This window comes from Endocarpon pusillum, assembly GCF_000464535.1.
Source record: "Endocarpon pusillum Z07020 unplaced genomic scaffold scaffold1818, whole genome shotgun sequence".
NCBI classification, from domain to species: domain Eukaryota; kingdom Fungi; phylum Ascomycota; class Eurotiomycetes; order Verrucariales; family Verrucariaceae; genus Endocarpon; species Endocarpon pusillum.
In genome coordinates this window covers 238758-258041 of record NW_006916082.1, presented here as the reverse complement: position 1 = coordinate 258041, position 19284 = coordinate 238758, and the positions used below count along the sequence as shown (strand labels likewise).

Sequence of the window (19284 nt, the reverse complement as noted above, 5' to 3'; positions counted from 1 at the left end):
GTACGCTTCTATAGGGCTATTTCTGCGCATGCCCGTCTTCGTATTAGTACTATGGACCCTGAGGACCAATTAGATTATCAATTGAGCGATGAGGGGGGGCAATAGCTGTAGAAATTGAAAAAATCTATCGTTGCGCTGCGTTCTATCGTTGCGCTGCGGTGCACTAAGCTGCAAAGCTTAGTGCAACTGAAAGTGCACGGTTACTTTGCTCCGCCTGACACCAAGTTATGCAGAATTACGCCAAGAGTCTTGCTGTCTTGGCGCACACACCTTACTACTAGTAGTAAGTAGGGCAGTGGTACTCGAAATGGCAGAATAATAACACTTCATTACTCGCTCTTGATCAAAGGACAATCCTTTGTTTGGCGTTTTTGAAAACTCAGACATGGCGCACCCTCAATCTATTAGTCTTGACCAAGTTTCCTCCTCAGACCAAACGCATTTTAGGGATGTTGCAAAAAGAATTGATTGCGTGATCGACAATGTCTGGTATGATTGGGCTATCACCATCCCGTCGTCTACTCCGTGGCATTAGTTTGGGGTACTTTCAAGGGATTGGGTCGGGTCCATCTCCAAAAAATGCCCCATGAAACCATTGGCGAATCTCGGCCACGGGCTCATGTGAGGTTTTTGTCACCCTTTCTTCGCGTCTGAAAATCCCATGGTTTTTGTGTTAACATATCGTAAAAGCGAGTTCAATCCTCCTCGATTTCTACTTGACACACACGAAAAGGCTTTGGACCGGATCGAATGTAATCAATGTGGTCCAAGTACGGTTCATCCTTCTCTCCCAAATCCAAGCACCCGTCGGGTTCGTTAGCTGACATTCCACTGTTTTACCCCGTCAGGGTCTTCCGGACTTCCGACAAGCCATCTCGAATGTTACTCTCCCTTCTAGGGCAAGGAAATTGACCCTGATCGCGAAGTATTGGTGCATACGGGAGGGACAGAAGCCATCCTTAGCGCCATTACGGCCTTCATCGAGCCCGAGGATGAGGTGATTGTCTTGGAGCCAGCTTTCAATTTGTAACCCTCTGGATGGTTGTTCACTGTGCAAGCGCCAAACCGACTGAAGAGTGTAGGTACGAATTGCATCTCAGCTTCATTGGGTCTGTCCTTCGATATTTGCCATTGCATCCGCCGTCCGATGCCGATACATGTGTCTCACCGCAGACCAATGGACTTTGAATATTCCAGAGCTGGAGCAATGCATCAACAAGAAGACAAAACTGCTTGTCTGTTTTGCCTCCCCTCAGAGCTCTCAGCAGCTGACCAAGCACGGCTAACTTGATGCAATAAAATTTTCAATACTCCGTAATGTGTCCCGACGAGTCCATAATTCGGACGTCTCTTTTTGATTGACTTTCAGGAAGGCACAATCCCCTGGGGAAAGTCTTCTCTGTTGAGGAGCTACTCGCCATTGGCAACATCTGCCTTCAGCATGCAATCGTTATCCTCTCAGACAAGGTCTACGAACGCCTTTACTTCACGCCTTCCTACACGCGTATTGCCACCCTGAACCGTACGATCGCTCGCAACACTTTCACCGTCAGCTCTGTTGAGAAAGCATTCAACGTGACTGGATGGACAGTGGGCTATGTCATTGGTGACGAGAGTCCCATTAAGCATGTACAACTTGCCCACATCATCTTGGGCTATACCACTGCCGGCCCGGCGCAAGAGGCGGCGGCGGTGGGGCTCGAAGAAGCGGACAGACAGGGTTTCTGGGAAGCGAATAAGCAGCATATGGAGAGCAGGATGCGAAGCATTTGCAGCATCCTCCATAAGCTGGGTTTGCCTGTAAAACTCTTTCATGTGGTAACCCACGAGATGGGCTATGCTTTACCTCCATCCAGGGCGTGAAGGGAAGTCTAATCTTCTTTTCTGCTAGTATATCAAACCATCTGGCGGCTACTTTGCATTTATCAACACACGAAAGATACGCATTCCATCAGACCACACTTTCCCACCAGATGTTGCAAGCAAGCCGCGAGATTGGAAGCTGTGTTGGTTCTTGATACACGAGCTCGGCGTGAGCACGATTCCTGAAGCGCTAAAGTGTCCGTCCCAGGGCTTAATAGCCAGCCCGTGTGCTCGAGGCTGCATGCATCCTGGCTGATGTGTCCCGTACAATGTTCTTACAGTGACTAGCCTTTTTCTGTCCCGAGAACGCGCAATTTAGGTGAAGAATACCTCCGATTGGCTGTCTGCACGACTGATGAAGGGATCGAGCTTGCAAAGGATAGGCTAATGGCACTCAAGACTTACAGTTGATGCAGTAGCTCAATCGTCTTCTTGGCCGAGGACATCCTTCACGAGGCAACCAACCGCACATTTGCGGCCTTGTACGTGGGTAAAGCGTGGGGGCCGATTCTGATATCGTAGCAAAATGATGATTAGCATTCTAACAAAGTCTTTGAACAAATCAAACTCGAAGAAATTGTAAATCCTTACTCTTGATGATTTAACACCAGGCTGGAACGCCCTGTTTGCGGCTCGAGTAGTGCCAGCATTCAATAGTGCGTGTGATCCATTTCGAATTGAGGCAGGTAGCAGTGCCGAAGAGTGATGCAAGCATAGCGCATACATTGCAGCATCCCTGATAGAATGCATAAATCGCCTTGCATGTAGGCGAGATTTTTCATTGGTATGTACTATGGATGGGGCATACGTACGGAGTACGTAATATAATAATGTTGGTGGGGCACCCTGCCAGCTAGCGCATTATCCTCTTGATACGTACAGCGGTCTGTTATAGGCTTAAGGCCAATTCAAACTTTTTGAAAACCAAAATTTGTTTTAAAAATTAAATCTGAAAATCAAAATCCAACCTGGATTCCTTACAGCCCTTACTAATCATTTTATCCTAACTTAATACTACAGGAGTGTGTATAAAGATTTAATTGATTGACTATAGTATACTTTGTACTCTAAAGAAATTCTCTTGCAGAGAATTCTTTTAAAGAGGGTTCTTTTAAAGAGGGTGTCTCTAAGAGGGTTCTTCTAGGGAGGGTTCTTACAAGGGTGCCCCTGAGAGTGCCCCTAGGAGAGTGCCCCTAGGAGAGTGTCCTTAGGAGATTGTCTCTAAGGGTGTCTCAAAAAGGGTGTCCCTAAGAGGGGTTCTTCTAGAGGGTTTCCTAAGAGGGTATCTCTAAGAGGGTGTCACTAAGAGAGTGTCGTAAAGTGATCTTGAATTTGTAAAATGGGTTTTGAAAATCCAAAAATTTGAATTGGCCTTAAGCCTGTAACAGTCCGCTGTAGATATGCATCTTGATCGACCGGATGTTATACGCTTGAAGCCACTGTTTCTAGCGTAGAACGAAAATTTCTAGTGGGCCCACCAACATCACATATTCCTCCTACCATAGTATCATCATGGCCTTAGGCGGCGCAGAGGTGGCACACCAGTCAGTGAGGGGTACATCGATTAAGTGTGGTTCGAAACCCACTGGCGCTGTCCTTTTGGCGGAGTGGTTGATGTGTCCCTTTTCTGGTACCACGCAAAGTGGAAATGCGATTTGGGTCTCGAGTTGGTATCACTCCAGATCGATCGCTGGCCTGCAAAAGATTCTGGAGGCCAGGGATACAATCACAACTCCACGAGGCCGCCGAGGTCTGCCGCCGGGTCGTCACTGCAGCTAGATCCCCTGGAGAGAGCGGATGTGGTTATCAGGCGTTTTTTATCCAAATGCGCCCTCCAACCCTCCACAAAGGGTTCCGCTCAGGGAGTAGCACTTGACCAAAGAGCCAATAATCTCCTTTGCAGACCTCAATTTCTCGTTTGGGGGCTAATGGTCGCAAATCTACAGAAGAGCTCCTCTCTGTGTATCAAGGTGACCCGTACATCTCCCCTGCTATTTACTACAGCAACCAAGTTGTTCGAGAGTAAAAAATGAACAGCAAGAGAGTCTTTGAGTACGATCCTTACTCTTACCTTTACGTCCTCTTCTCTATCGTGACTTATTCCCCTACTCTCCTCCATCAACCACAAAAGAAAAGATCAACATCTCCTCCTCTTATTTGCTCACACTGACCGTGCCCTTACAATTAAAACTCGATAAACCCATCCCATCTTCATTCTTCATCATCATCAGTATCATCAGCATCATGACCTCCCACCCAACCCGCCCATGGCGATTATTGCGATGCCGGAATGGGTGGGGAGGTGTGTGAGGAGGGCGGCGGGGGAGAATGTTGGGGAGAGAGAGGCGGGGAATTGAAGGGAGAGAGTGAGGAAAACTGGAGGGACGACTATGGAACGGGCGGCGCTAGAGTTGACTTGGTGGAACTGATGACATTTTCATCTTCACACCTTTTCTCGCAGCTCTTCTGACTAGACTGCCATGTCCCAAGGTGTATGGCCTCACTGAGCATGTAGATCTGCTTTTCTCTGCTACATGAATGTTTCTCGAGACGCTCATAAATAGCCGGGAATTGGTATGTGATCGTGGTCTTCCCAATGTGGCAATGTCTCTCAAGTGGAAAATGTCAAATGCTAGCAGCTCTTTCACACCGGTCAATGAATCTGACACTACCACCGAAATTTCGATGACTGAGGGGAGCATAATTAACGACTGTAAGGATGACAGGCTGTCGCCGTTCGCATTCACGTTCGCGCCTCTTCACTCACCTACTCCTAGCTCAGCCACTAACAAAGAGTTTCCCGAACAGAACAACTTTTTCAAGCGATAAAACCCACTCTTGCGCCGAAACTCCTCAAACTTAGGTTACGAGCGATACCTACCTACTCTCTTCCCTTGCCATGCCCACCACCCCACCCTTTTCCTCCCTTTTCCCACTCAACCAACTCGTACTCGTCTCCACCTCAATCCCATTCACCGGCTTCCCCTTCGCCCTAGTATCCGGCTCACAATCCCTCCTAACCTCTCCCGTCGTGATGCACGTTTCCATGCTACCGCCGCCGGCATGATTCAGGTTCCGGGCGCTATCACTGTTCCGCTCGCTAATAGCAACACTAGTCTGCTTGGTCGTTGAATTGGAAGAAAATTTGTGTGAGTGGATGACTTTGCCGAGGAGGCCGGAGGAGGAGTGGTCGCTGCCGCCGCCCTTGCTGTTCGAGCTGGGGAATCCACCAAGCCAGCTCGAAGCGAATTTGCGGACCAGAGGGCGCATGGTGGGGAGGCAAGCGGCGACTATACCGAGGCAGGGCTCGGCGGTAGACCAGATGGAGACGTAGCCTAGGGCCCCTGCGGTGTTTATAAGTATTAGCCGAATTCTATAGGGAGCGAAAGGGGCCAAAGGGGTGGAAGGAACTCACATGTCACGTCTTGGTTGTCGTCATTCTGAATTAATTGTACGAAGCGGACAAGACTTATCACGCAGGTTCTGTGGGAGGTTAGAATGCCCTTTTCTCGCCATTTAAAGCGGTATTAGCGGCTTACAATGAACCCAGGAGAAAAATCCCTGTCAACGAGATCTTCTGCATCGTCGTTGTCTGGAGGCGCCATACGGCCGGCATAGGTAATGCGAGGACCATAAAGTCGGTAATGACGTTTGGTGCGGAGCCGAGGATGAAAAAGAGGGGAGCATTGATGCAGGTACCATCAACAGTCTTGTCCCAGATGAGAGCGAGCGGCCGGCACTGGAAAGCGCAGACTAGCACGACCATGATGGCCCAGCATATCGAGAAAATCCCAAGGATGTAGGCAAGGAGGCGCAGGTAGCGTAGACGCCCGAATATGCGGAAGTAGAGCAGGAGAATCGAGACTTTCACAATCGTTACGGATGTTCCCCATATGAGCTCCGATGCGAAAAAGGCCTGGCGGGTAGTTTGTACACTGAGCAGATCGCCAGAGCTCTGGGTACCACTGACCTGTGCCTCCTTGGCGAGTTGATGAGGAGGTATGGTGACAATGTGTGTTCCCAGACCATAGTGGACAGCCGTTCCATCCCATCAGCGCTCGAGACCATTCGACACAGCGTAGAACAGAGCCGACATACCGAGCAGGGTGCAAACGCACATTCCCCAACCGAGGGGCTAAAGCGCCGTCGTGTTAGGATACCATCTCACACATAGTCATTCTCCCCAACCTCTTACCAAGGCCAAAAGAATCAAGTAGTCATCCGCCTGGAACCCCAGACCTTGCACTCTTCGTGAGGAAAACCGTAAGGCCACGGCAATGGTAGCCAATATCGCTACCACCAGATTCGCCGCAACAATGCCCGGCCCCTGGCTTCCCTCGAGATCCGCAGCCGAGAGCTCTGCACTCATATCCGGAGGGATCTGTATATGGAAGGGAGACGGAGTAGTTGCCAAATGATGCCGAATGAGTGAGAGTACCGGTCCTGCCTTGGATACTGCAGGTGTGAGGGGATCCAAAGTTGTGGTACGTGAGAGTACATTCTGCCCTTTATAATCAAGTGGCGGCTTAGCTAATGATGGATGTTGGTTTCTCTGCGGTGTGGAGCACTATCAGCTCAATTCATGAATTGGTGGTGTGTACGGAGTCGTGCTTCGAAAGTAGTTGACCCCCCGGGCTGATGTGGCGTTGCTGGCCTCTCTTAGTTTTAACATTGGCTGGCCAACCACCTAATAGTACTAGGAGTGAGAATCTTAAGCAATACTTATCTTCGTAGGCTCTTAAGGTGCTGCTTATAAGGCTCCACTTAGCTTCTAAGCCCTACCAACCCCTTATCCTACAGCTTAGAAGCTTATTAAGATTTAAGTCATTCGAAAGCCTGACTTTTAGCAGCTAAATCTAAGATGGCTAGTTTCATAGCCACACTCTAGCGGCAGTCAACCACTTTTGAAGCACAACTCGGTAGCTGTCTAGAAACCTGAAAATACAAAGTTCGGAGGAAATAGCTCTGTTGGCGCCAATGCCCTACAACTCCGTACTTTCATCCATTTAAACACACAGGAACGCTATTCTCTTTAAGGAGAAATAACTCATTTAGTGACACAAGGGACACCACAATATCCACACCCGAATCTGACCTCTCCCAATCCATTTCCACTCTGAGACCTGAGCACACGTGACTGTAGCCTGAGCAATGAATAAGCAGCCCTGAGTTGTCGCTGTGCAAGGCTGTTCTGAGCCTCAGCAGCCCTGAGCAACCCTGAGCAACCCCTGAGCATCCTTGAGCATCGGCTGAATTCTACTCTGAGGAGCCGGATCCTGGGCCGCTCCCAACCCGGAGAGCCCTGATTCGTACCCTTCAGGTTGTTAGTTGGGTTCTAATTCCCGGCCCTTATTACTCGCGCATACTTGTCTTTCAAACCGTCTCAGCCAAAGGTTGCCGTCTAAAGTGACAAACTCAGGTACGCAACAAACCCTAATAAGCAACAAATTTACCTAATTCTATATCTAACTTAGTTAATATCTCTTGGTCATTCCAAAGGTGATATTACTTGATAGGGTTTATTACATACCTAGGTTTATTTGCCTCCTACATAGCGTACTTCATAGCTGAAACGTGCTGGCCCGGGCGTACACGTCCTGGCTTACACGCCTAATCTTAGACGAACTAGTGAGTTACTTAAACAAGACTATTCTTATGAGTGTTAAAGTCATACTCCCAGTTTATAAGACCCCCCAGAATGACATCATTATATACTCAGATGGTTCAACGCTTGGGCCGTCCGGCTCTACTGGAAAAAAGTATCCTACAGGGCAGCTTCTCTTTAGGGGCTACCGCAGAAGTGTTCGACGCGGAAGCGGCCGCCGTCCTCGCTGGGCTGGAAGCAGCCCTAACACACAACACGACTCGTTATGCCTCTGATCTCTGGAGCTTCCTCGATAATACCCTTGAAGTTGATACCCAACTGTTAGAGGATTCGAAGGGCTCCTCCCCCCGGGGCGCCGCCCCCTGGCCTCTCCGCCACCGGCTCCCCCACAACCTCCCTGGCTCGGTTCGGGTCCGTTGGGTCCCCGGACACACCAGGATCCCTGGCAACGAGCAAGCCGACAAAGCGGCCAAGGGAGGAGTCGACCCCCCCCTTTCTTTCCTCTCTTCCACGTTCTACTGTACGCGTCAATTGAGATGGATCACAGGACGTAAGAGGATCCTCCGCGCAGGACGGCGGCCACACTATGGAGGCACACTGCGTGCTTCCCGCCCACACCCTGTACCCGGCAGCTATGGAATTGCGCCGCGGTCCCATGTATACTACTCTCATATTTCAGACATCCGGAGGTCACGTGCCCTCGGCACGTTTCCGCCGGCCGTTAAATAGACAGACACACACACACAGTGTCCTCTTCGCACAATTTATACTGACTAGTACTCAATAGGACTTCAGGTATTCTTAGCCCGTTAAAACTGCAATATTCTATAAATTCTACAACTTTCTTCTAGCTGAGGCAGTGAAAAAAAAAGCGTCATCTGAAAATATGAAACACTGAAAATTCCGACACATCCTCCTCTTGCCGCCGGGAGGACCAAGTCACTTGTCCTGTCTACAGATCTCCGATCAACACTTTGGGAGTACCGACCACGGCCTCGACACAGCGGGCGTAAGTTTGGGCCAGTCTATCAGCCTCGGCCTCCAAGACTGCTGGCGTCCAATACGTGAGCCTGACGTCGAAGTTACCCGTACCTTCGTGATCAACCTCGACAACAACATCGTACTAAACAAGTCGGAGAGGTCAGTATGCGAACGGTTGTGCTGCAGCCAGGGGTGGGGGTGGGACACCGTAGAGCGTGGCAGACAAAGAATGGATGGACGCATCCACTTACATCGAACGGATCATGCTCTTCCATTGGCTCCAAGTGCAATCCTATCCCCGATTCTTCGCCAGTCAAAGGCATCTGCCGACGATAATTGACCAGGGTGTTGAAGAGTCTTCTGGTGGGCGCGATTGCGTGCCCTTGATGGGGTAGCGATGCTGCGTATGTAAGGTAATGATGCTGGTATGGAAGACTGTCCAGAAACTGTCTCTGGATGCGATCTTGCAAGTCCTCCGTGGAAAGGCTGTCGTCCAGCTCGATACAGCAAGCTATGATGTTGAGGAACGGACCCACAATGCATTGTGAGTCGAGATGCGACACATCGCGACCCGAAACGACGTAACCAAAGATGGGGCTCGGCGCTTGGGTTCTCTGGCGAAGGAGAAGTGCCCAGGCCGCTCGAAAGACAGTAGAGGGCGTGTGTGTGGCCAACATGGAAAGAGATGCAGTTGTGTCCTGAGTGAGCCGCACGACAACTTGACGTGAACGGTGGTGTGGGCTTGATTGGGTTTGTGAGCACGGGAGTCGGCAAGGTTCCCGGCGGTCGAGAAGCTTTCGCCAATATTGCATGGCTTCGTCTTTCGATCTGCTCTCGATATCGGCAATCAACGTGCTATACGGCGGCGCAAATTGGGATGGGATTTCTTCCGCATAGTACCTACCCAGATCTTTGAACAGGGGTGGGAGCGACAAATGATCAATCAGTGCGTGACTGATGTCCATATCACAAGTGACCTTACCGCTAGGACCCTCGCAAATGGTCAACTTATGCAGTGGCTGTTCCTGTTGCCACGAATGCGGCTCTTGTTGCAGAGACTGCTGCGCACGGTGGCGATTGCAATGAGCAAACTCGACATTGGGCTCGATTCGTCTTAGAACAACCTGATCATAGATGGTTGTGCCGAGCGGGCGTTGAACAAATACCGTTCGCAGGATTGCATGGCGCTCCACAACTTTGTGCCAGGCCGTTCGAAGTCGTCCGCAATCAACAGTGCCCATGCCCAAGCTTGCCGAGAGTCTCAACCGGGTCCGGTAGTATTGGGAGCCTTCATTCTGGGATAATAGCATCGCTTGTTGGATTGGTGATGTTGGGTAGATCCCTTCAATCTCGCCTGGGTCACGGAGACGTAATCTACCCAGAACGCCTTGGACCAGATCGTAGGTGGCGTCGTAATCCATATGCATCATGAATGCATCACAAGCCGCCAGGTCTGGCTGCTCTTTGGGAAACTGGGCAGCAGCATCCCTCAGCAGCTGTTCACAATGGCGCTTCCAACGCTCAATGGCTTCCAAGTGCCGCATCTTGCGATTGTAAGCAAAGTCGAAAAGTATCTTCGAATCCGATACACCTGCAGAGATCTCAAAGAGTGAGAATCGCCTCATGTTTGGACTTGCTGTGTCTCCCGGTTCTCCCATTGAACCAGGCACCTCTTGCAAGACCGATTCTCCTCCCTCAGAATACTGGCTAACGCCTGTGTAGTTAAATACCAGCTCGGCGACTCCAGCCTGTTTGCTCCATTGGGTGCCCTCCCTGTTGAGATATTGAGAGGCAAGGCAGGCAAGACTGTTCTTTGCTACCAGTTTTCGAGCATGACGAATGCGTCTCATCGACTCTAAAGTATCAAAGCAGCCATCAATAGAAGCATGGATTGGAAACAGTGTCGTGAACCAGCCCACGGTACCAGGGATGTCATTGTAAGGGTCCAAGAGGTCTCGTCCATGGCTTTCATTGAATATAGCTGGTGGCTCGCGATCCGTAAATGTCCTGGAGAATGATAACATCAAGATCGCGAGGAACAGGTCCAAGGGCTGGTAAAGGGCAGCCTCGTTACAGCCCTGTAATATTGAGTTGCTCGAGTTTAGGTCGAGGCAAATCTTCGAGTGAATAACTTCACCGTATAAGTTCTCACGCCCATCCATTCCCCAGTAAGCAAAATCAGCTGACGGCACATCATATGGCCTAGCCTCGAACAGCGACAGGTGCTGTCTGCGGTAGTCGGAAAGCAAGTTAGACCATCTTTGAAACGAAACGGGCTTTTTCCCTGAAAGGCTGCCGCTTCGCAAATATGTTTCCAAATCAGCAATAATGATCCGCCAGGAAACCAGATCGATGGCAAAATGGTGGATCACGAGAGACAATATCTGTGAACCATTGGTGAGGTTGATGAGACGGGCGATGATCACTGGCCCGGATTTCGCGTCCACCGCTCCCTGGCTTGCCCGGACCAGAGCATGGGAATCTTCAAAAGATACAACTGTGTTGACGGTGAAGACATGAGAGCTGTCAACATCATCAGTGATCGTCTGCATCCAACGGCCCTGGCCGTCCTTAAACAGCCGGGCCCGCAACATGCCATGCTGTTGGACCAGCGCCTTGATGGCATTTGAGACGTCGTGAGATGAGTGAGGTTCTGACAGTTTCAGCAGCAATGCTTGGTTGAAATAATGTTCCTCCTGAGGCGCGTAGTCAGCGTACATCTGCTGGATTGGAGAAAGCTCGAACGGAAGGTTGCTCTCGCCATCGTCGGGTGCTATCGTAGAAGACCTTGGCGATGATTTTACTGCAGTAAGTTGGGCAATTGTTGCGCCGCGAAGTAGATCGGCCACATCAACTTCAACTTTTTCCGCGCGAGCTTTGGTAATAATTTGTATGGCTGTTATGGAATCGCCACCCAACGATTGCAACGGAGCATCGACGCTGATTGTACTCGGACACAAGTTCAGTGCGCGCGCCCATATTTTTCTCAACACGTTTTCCTTCGGCTTTGTCAGGGCTTCCCCGGTCTTACCAGCGTCCACTTCGTTGGTGCCACGTAAAATCAGCTGATACGTTCTGTGATCAACGTCATCGATGTATCGCTCTACAGAAGACCGTCCGAGTTTGCCCGAAGCCGTGAGAGGTATTGTATCAAGTGCGACCCACAACTCAGGTACCATATAAGAGGGAAGAACGGCAGAAATCGATTCTCGTGCCTTGGCTAACAGCCCAGCTGCTTTGGCACTGTGAGCATTGCGGAGAAGCCGCACACTTCCATCATGTACTGAATTGAATTGCAGATCGCCGAACACGAGCGCCGCAACAAGGCGCTTCCTGCAAAGTCCTGTCTGAGGGTACAGAACTACTGCAGCTGCGACACCATCTTGACATGAGAGGTTTTGTTCGACTTCGGAGAGCTCGAGGCGTTGGCCCCGGACCTTGACTTGGGTGTCACTGCGGCCAATGTAGATCAAAGAGCCGCAGGGGCCGTAGCATGGGACAACATCACGGATGGTGAGCACTTTCCTCCACTTCGTCCAAAGCCCAGCACCAGACTTTGGCGCACGGTTTTGCCCCTGTTGTCGTCTGGCGAGAGGGGAAACTCAAATGACTGTGCTAGGGCCCACAGGCGGCGCCATCGGGATCACGCGAGAGCAGTGGGAGGCGGTGAACGACTTCCACGAATACCCTGTGATGCTCGAAGAAGACTATGGGACAGGACAGTATCTGGCATCACTAGATGTATTCCATCAATTGCACTGCGTAGTGAGTGAAAGTCTAGCAATCGTCCAGAATGCGTTCTGCGGCCGGTCGCCTACTCAAGGACACCTATCCTTGGGACGTTTGTCGACGACGACTCGCTGACCTGCGTTGGATGTCTAGGACCTTCTGCGCAAGAGCACTCACCGCGAATATTACGACAAGCATGAAGGCAGCTTTGCTGGTGCACCGCCGCGCGTCATAGAAGGACACCTGGGTGAGTAGCGCTCCGCACGCGGCCCGGCCAGAGGTTGACGTGCATTCGCCGTGCCTTAGAGCATTGCGTCGAGACACTCCGGCAAACGCTCATGTGCCATGGGGACATCTCGTTGTTGACCTACAATTGGGTCGAGGGTCGCGATATGCCTTATCCAAATTTCAACACCATCCATACGTGTAAGAAGTGGGACACGCTAACACGATGGAATATGGGTCGTGACGTGACTGTTGAATGGAGGGAGGGCGAGGTGGTGAAGGAGTACCGGCCGCCGACGAAGCCGAAGGGCGTGACCGGGATGAAGGTTCCACCTTGATCGAACCGTGTGTCCCCGTCTCGCGTACTGATAATCGATCGATCTTTTTCCGGCTGGACAATACTATCTGAAGCATCCGGGATATGAGGGTATTTCCTATCACTTCCATGGTGTATTGGGCAAATGTGTGGAACTGGGGCGGAGCTAGCAGATTATGTAATGTAAAGCCAAATAGATATGGTAGAAATGCCTTGGGATTCCATGAAATGTACGTCGCCAGCGGTACGCGTGCGTTCAGCTTGCACAGTACGGCTAAGCAAACACAGAGAGAGCTGAAATGAGGGCCTAATTCCATGAAGGCAAACCATTGGTTGCTCCTCTTGTTGTATATAGAGAAACGGGCATAGCTGAAATAGGAAAAGAGCGGTGGCGAGGGATCCTTGTAGAACTGAGCCATCCAGCTGTGTATATTCTGTAGTGCGGGGGACGACGGAGGTCGGAGTTTGATAAAATGCTACGGGGGGCGAGCCCACATGAGCAATTGGTCGATGAAGAAGACAAGGGTAGTAGGCATACAGGGGGCTAGAAATGGTGGAATATCTGTCTGCTCTGTATTCTAGGCCATACACTCTTCATGAACTCTGGATAGCTCGACTTGGGAGTATAAAGAGGGATCGATTAGAGCGACCTGAAAAAAGGTGTGGGATTTTCCGCATGGTCGATCACGTGCGCAGTAGGGCCAATTGATCGTGAGAGAATGCCTTGTTTCTTTGATGGAATGTACGTCGCCCGCGTTTTTAACTGTCAGATGTCGATGTATCTGCTAGTATCTTGTTTGTCCCATAACTTTTATGAGCCGGCTTCCCTTTTTCTAATATAAATATCGAAACTTGGTTGGGTGCTGTCACATATAGATTCGACAACCTATATATCTCCATATTTCTGTGGCGCAAACTAGTCTCCAGCGTCGGCCATTGATCGGGGGAATAGAGGGATAAAAGATAGTAACCGTAGCAGCTTCGGCCTCAGCGCGGGCAGTGTAAGAGTTGGTATTTTGAACAATTGATCAACGAACTCCGGCAGAAATAGGAAGTGAAAGGGTTCCAGAGGCAGTAGATGAGATATAAGTGGCCTAGGCTTTCTTTCTCTGAGCTCTAGAGGCTAGAATATAGTCAGGAAATGGTAGTAGGTCGCCGCTGCTGCTCAGTAGATCTCGGAGAAATCTCTGGGTTGCCATTGGCACAAGAGCTGTTTCTGGAGTTGTGCAGTCTGTCTCTCTTGTAATTCGAGGGCCAGAGGCAGCAGAAGGAGCTCCTCTTGCTTCCCAGATAGTTTTTGGGCCAATGAAGCAGTTGGTGGGCTCAATCTGTGGGGCGGGAATTGTATCTTCGATTGAAGGGACCAGATCGGTCTATACAGCTTTTTGAGCATTATTTCGAGCCTTTGGAGCTTTTGGGGTGCTCTTTTTGCTGAAGATGCTGCAGAGAGTGTTTTTCAATGCTCTGGGATAGATTGCAATGCCTGTAAAAGCACATGTGCGGTGTGCAGTGGATTTGAAGTGATAAGAGCGTTCGTGGAGACGGATTCGGGCTGCACAGCTTCCTGCACCGATTTCTCAGCTGATTGAGCTGTTTTTTCTCCTTCTTTGCCAGTAGAGCTGTAGAAGTCACTTCTTCGGATTTTCATCGAGTCGTGGCTTTTCTCGAACACCCTGTGCGCCGTGGTTTCATTTTCAAATGCACGCATTTTTATTCCATTGAGATTTGCCAAAATTGCCAGGGGATCGACAAAGTCTTGGCAAGACTCCGGTGCCAAGGAATTAGGGAACAGTGCATCACTTAGCAGGAGAAGGCCCTCTAAAAACTATGCCTAAATTATCATCAATGTGTGCTTAGCTTTAGCCTAACCGTGATACAATCTAATTTATATACTATTATGTGGCTAAACATCTAGAACTAATAAAATTATGTTATTTCAGACGTCATTTCAAGAAAATAACACTCAAATTATGGCTAAATTATAATTATTTAAGCCTCCTGACGATCCTTAAAATAATAAAATGTCTGCAAAATCACTAAGGACCAATACTGCGTCATTTTCAGAGCCCTTCTCCCGGTAAGCATGATGTGGGGTGCGTGAGATACGAGATACGGCGCGGTACTCAGTACATCTCCACTACCCCCCCACATTCCTTTTCTCTTTTCCTTACGAATACATCAGTCTGCCATCCTTCGACAGCCTTCGTTTCATCATAACACTACAACACTCTTCCAATATGTCGACAATCACTGCAAGGGTGTCGCAGTCGGCACTCTCCACCTCACCAGAGCGTCAAAGTCTGTCACAACGCGCATCCACCAGCACCCAACGCGAACCAGAAGCACCCGCCACTTCAGTCGTCGTCCCGTTGCCGCGGTGGAAGGCGACGCTGGTGATTGTGACGATCGGATTGATGACCATGATGAGCACGGTCTTGAGCGGTGTCCTCGCCGTTGCCCTGCCCAAAATCGCCAAGACTTTAGGCATCGCAGAGAGTCTTTTGCTATGGTCCCTTGCTCCTCCCACTCTGCTCTTGATTCCAATAAAGCCGCTCTGATAGCCCTACAGGCCCGCCTCGGTATATTCTCTGACATGCGGCTGCACACTACTGCTGTCAGGTAGCCTGGCAGACGTCTTTGGGAGTCGGCTCGTCTATCTAATAGGCAGTGCATTCTCCACTAGCATGGTCCTCGCCTGCGGTCTCTCCCGATCAAATGTGCAGCTGATTGTTTTCCGAGCTTTACACGGCATCGCCATCTCTCTTTGTCTGCCCAGCTCGGTCAGCATGATCGCCGGCACTTTCCAGACCGGCCAGCGCAGAAACATCGCCTTTGCCTGTCTTGGTGGCGCGCAACCAATGGGTTTTCTAGTAGGGCTGGTCATTGGGGGCATCTTGACCGACACCATCGGCTGGCGACCTGCCTTCTACATACTCGCAGGCATCAACGCTGTGGTTTTCTGCACGGCGCTGACCTGTCTTCCAGAGAAGGTTGGTGGCGCTCGGGCCGACGTGCTGCATCGTTTCAAAACAGAAATCGACTGGCTCGGCGTCGTGCTCATAAGTACATCCCTAGGTCTTCTCTCCTACGTACTGGCAGCAGTCACTGTCCACCTCTCCGCCATCTCCTCCCCCACCAACATTGCCCTGCTGATTCTAGCTGTCCTTCTGTTGCCCGCCTTCTCGATCTGGGTCCACCACCAAGAGAAAGCCGGCCGTCCCGCTCTCATCCCGAACTCCATCTGGCGCAACCCTGTCTTCACCTCACTCTGCATAACTGCTTTCTTCGCCTGGGCTACCGTGACCGCAAACCAGTACTTTCTCGCGCTCTATTACCAAAAAGTGCAACTCCTGACAGCATTCGACACCAGCCTGCGCTTTCTGCCGCTCGTGGTCAGCGGTGTGCTGGCGAATATAGCCGCCGGATCTTTAGTCCGCCGCGTCCGGGCTGACGTATTGATTGGGGGCTCCGTGCTCCTCAGCGCCGCCACACCTCTCATAATGGCGCTGATCGATCCTTCGCTCAGCTACTGGACGGCCGCCTTCACCGCAACTCTGCTCTCACCGATCTGGGCCGACATTACCCTCATCGTGGCAAATTTGGTAACTCTTTCACCACTACTCCCAACCTCCGCTATTCGGGGTACCAATATCTGATCAATTCCCTCTAGGTGGTCACGCAAATCTTCCCTTCCTCCACGCATGGTCTCGCCGGGGGCGTGTCTAATACGATGGCACAGGTGGGCACGAGTCTAGGGCTCAATTTCACCGCTATCCTCGCGACGGGAGTGACCATGAGCTTGGCCGATGTTGATAAGACATCACCATCGGCATTGGAGAGAGGCTACAGAGCAGCATTCTGGGCGTCTTTCGCGGCGACAGTACTGATGCTCGGAGTGACGGGCTGGGGTATGGGAAGAATGGGAAAGGTGGGCACTGAAAAGACTAATTAGGTGTATGGCCGGCCGCTCGAGGCAAGGAGGGCATCGTGGCAGAATGCACTTGACTTTGCTCGACAAGATGCTCGTGCACATTCAACAGCCCTGGATTGTGCCATCGATTGTTCGAACTCGGTCCCTGAGATTCACTAACATGTAAAGATGGCATCTGTCACAACACTGGCGAGGGCTTGTCTCTTTCAAGCAGTAGCAGGTTCCAGGCATGGATTGGAATTGACTGGCTGGCTATAAGGGTTTGATTCCCATCGGTAACCTCCTGATTTCTGCATGTCGGTGGCAGGAGCAGGACAATCACCTCCTTTCTGCATTCAACCGGATTGCCAGTTCTCCTGTGCCCGTTCCCGCCAGAACTCGAGCTCTATCTTCTCTGTGCCTATCTCTGAAGAAGATTTGAAACCTCTCTTTCTTTGGTGGTCACTAGTCAGATCATTTCTAGAGCCCTGATCAACACTGCATCTTCTTAGGTGTTTCGCTGCTGCGACGAGGCTTGTCGTTGAGCTACGCAAAGCTTCCGCTCCTCCTCCCCGTCCTCGGTTCGCCCATCCACAGTCTATCGTTTCGTTATCATCTCAAAAGTATTGACGCTCTTGTACAAGCCCGAGTAGATCAGCCGTCCTACTGTCATAAGTGGGAATGCAAGCGCCGCTCACCAAACCCAACAGATAGCCTCTATGTGTCACCTTTCTTCTCTGAAAGCGCGCATCCTCGGTCGAAGTCAACCTTCCCTCCAACACGTGCCCAGGCGATTCGATAAACTTGGCCGAACACTCCATACCAGCATCAGCTGGGACTATCCCCGAACTTGGAAAACTCCCCGTCGTCAATCTCAAAGCTCAACATCAATCCACGTCTGCAGAGCGTTCAGATGATGGCTCAATGCAGCTCGACAGCATCTTCAAGGCCACCTTTCGGCCACCTTTCCACAAAAAGAGAGTTCCATGAGCAGAGCTGGACCAGATCCAAAGAAACCGTCATTGAGCAACATGAGTCGCCGATTCCGGAACCATCTCTTCCAATCTCTCTTCCAGACTTTCACGTCCCTAAATGCCGCATTTCTAACCTTGTCAAAGATCTAGTCCCTTGGAGGAAAGAACCACCAGGATATGAAAGGACCAAAGCGAATAAGAAGAATGATTGGGTCGAGCGCCTGATCTCACACAGGCGGCATCATGCAACGACAGACGTGCCATATCAGCAGACCTACCGCCATTCCCGAAAAAAAGCACTGAGACCAGCAGCGTCTTGCAGTATTGGTGGAAGTCATCAACAATACCTATCCAGTCAAGCTTGAAACACCATTTGCGAACCTGAGGCCTGATATAGCTCTTACAATGTCAGAGCCTCCTCGGAGCAATAAAACGCCTCCAATAATAGCAGATTACGACTCAGCCCTTTCTTGTGGCTTGCTTGCCATACATATTTACTCTGCAATCCCACTATACCTTGCCCGCAAGCCAGCCACCAGCAGTGATTTATCCTTGAAGATGCCCGACTCTGTACAGCACACATCAATGTACTTTTTCTTATGTCGGACGAGAAAACCTTTGTCCCTACATATGTATCAAGGACCAGCAATCAATCACGTACTGGAACATCTGTACCAATTATTCTTATATTAATATTATTTTACTCCCTTTAAAGTGTAGTGGTAGGTGGATGGCTTCTCCTATTCAAAAAGAAAGGAAATCTATTAACCATCAAAAAGTACGTTATGTCGGTCTCCAGTGGAATGATCACTCAACAGATGTTGAACGGCACTTAGCAGTTTATGCAGGATAGCAAGCTGCCTAGCCTTTGAACAAGCACGGTTGACCTGTTCGCTTGCTCACATAGGTGCGGCGGTGAGCGGCAGTAAGCGGCAGTGAGCGGCAGTGATGATTCACACCTCGTCATTTCACTTAGCCTTTACAAGTAATCCTTTATCCCACTGTTCTTACCTGCTGCAAGCACCCTGTTTGCACGTTTGTGTTCTTTCTGCACAGCGAATGTTCTCCTCCATAAGTAGTGGCTACTTTTCTTCGCAGCAGGATGCAGAGACAGCAGCGTCAGGAATCCTTCTCCAACCATTCCTCTTCATTCTGGATAGCGAACCTACTTCGTTCCCGACGGTGAATCAGATCTCTTCCAGTCGCTCAACCATTTGTTAACATGTACAGAATACTTCTCCGCACCCATTCAAGCCCATCATGGCCAATTTTTTCGTCAAGGATCGTAAGTATATCCCGTGATATCCCTGTCAATGCTGATATTGTATCAGTTCTCTCTAAACTTATCTACCCTTCCTGTATAATTGGCATAAGCACCATGGCCAACGGCTACATCCTGTCAAGACAAATCTCAGACCTCGAGAGAAAGATGGACATCAGGATCACCGCCCTCGAGAGAAAGATGGACATCAGGATCGCCGCCCTCGAGAGAGATGTCAAAATACTATTACGCCGGAAAGGCTGTTCCTGGATGTAGGGAGAAAGTGGGGCTGGGGGATATTCTGCAGAGGGTGGCGGGGAGGGCGCCGTGAGAAGATACTGTGGGGAAGACGGCGGCTGCGGAAGGGATGCCATGCAAGTGACAACAGCAGCACCAGTTTTACTGTTAGAGCATGATAGG

At 50.4% G+C, this 19284-nt stretch overlaps 6 protein-coding genes across 6 annotated transcripts; 4 read left to right on the top strand and 2 right to left on the bottom strand.

The window, feature by feature from the left end:
* Positions 1-579: 579 nt before the first annotated feature.
* On the top strand, positions 580-1863 carry EPUS_03146 (uncharacterized protein; the record flags this gene model as incomplete). Its single annotated transcript, XM_007802895.1, has 3 exons — positions 580-621; positions 899-1026; positions 1374-1863. The coding sequence occupies 3 exons, from the start codon at positions 580-582 to the stop codon at positions 1861-1863; spliced, it is 660 nt and encodes a 219-aa protein (XP_007801086.1).
* A 2877-nt stretch (positions 1864-4740) lies between these two features.
* On the bottom strand, positions 4741-6232 carry EPUS_03145 (uncharacterized protein; the record flags this gene model as incomplete). Its single annotated transcript, XM_007802894.1, has 5 exons — positions 4741-5207; positions 5279-5346; positions 5403-5727; positions 5962-5998; positions 6059-6232. 5 exons carry the CDS (start codon positions 6230-6232, stop codon positions 4741-4743), a joined length of 1071 nt encoding a protein of 356 aa, XP_007801085.1.
* A 2188-nt stretch (positions 6233-8420) lies between these two features.
* Positions 8421-12087, bottom strand: EPUS_03144 (uncharacterized protein; the record flags this gene model as incomplete). The annotated part of the gene is made up of 3 exons (XM_007802893.1): positions 8421-8591; positions 8701-12024; positions 12076-12087. The coding sequence occupies 3 exons, from the start codon at positions 12085-12087 to the stop codon at positions 8421-8423; spliced, it is 3507 nt and encodes a 1168-aa protein (XP_007801084.1).
* Positions 12088-12242: 155 nt separating this feature from the next.
* On the top strand, positions 12243-12741 carry EPUS_03143 (uncharacterized protein; the record flags this gene model as incomplete). Its single annotated transcript, XM_007802892.1, has 3 exons — positions 12243-12290; positions 12332-12425; positions 12485-12741. 3 exons carry the CDS (start codon positions 12243-12245, stop codon positions 12739-12741), a joined length of 399 nt encoding a protein of 132 aa, XP_007801083.1.
* A 2215-nt stretch (positions 12742-14956) lies between these two features.
* Positions 14957-16671, top strand: EPUS_03142 (uncharacterized protein; the record flags this gene model as incomplete). Its single annotated transcript, XM_007802891.1, has 3 exons — positions 14957-15228; positions 15289-16321; positions 16390-16671. The coding sequence occupies 3 exons, from the start codon at positions 14957-14959 to the stop codon at positions 16669-16671; spliced, it is 1587 nt and encodes a 528-aa protein (XP_007801082.1).
* A 2310-nt stretch (positions 16672-18981) lies between these two features.
* On the top strand, positions 18982-19140 carry EPUS_03141 (uncharacterized protein; the record flags this gene model as incomplete). The annotated part of the gene is made up of 1 exon (XM_007802890.1): positions 18982-19140. The coding sequence occupies one exon, from the start codon at positions 18982-18984 to the stop codon at positions 19138-19140; it is 159 nt and encodes a 52-aa protein (XP_007801081.1).
* Between the last annotated feature and the right edge of the window lie 144 nt (positions 19141-19284).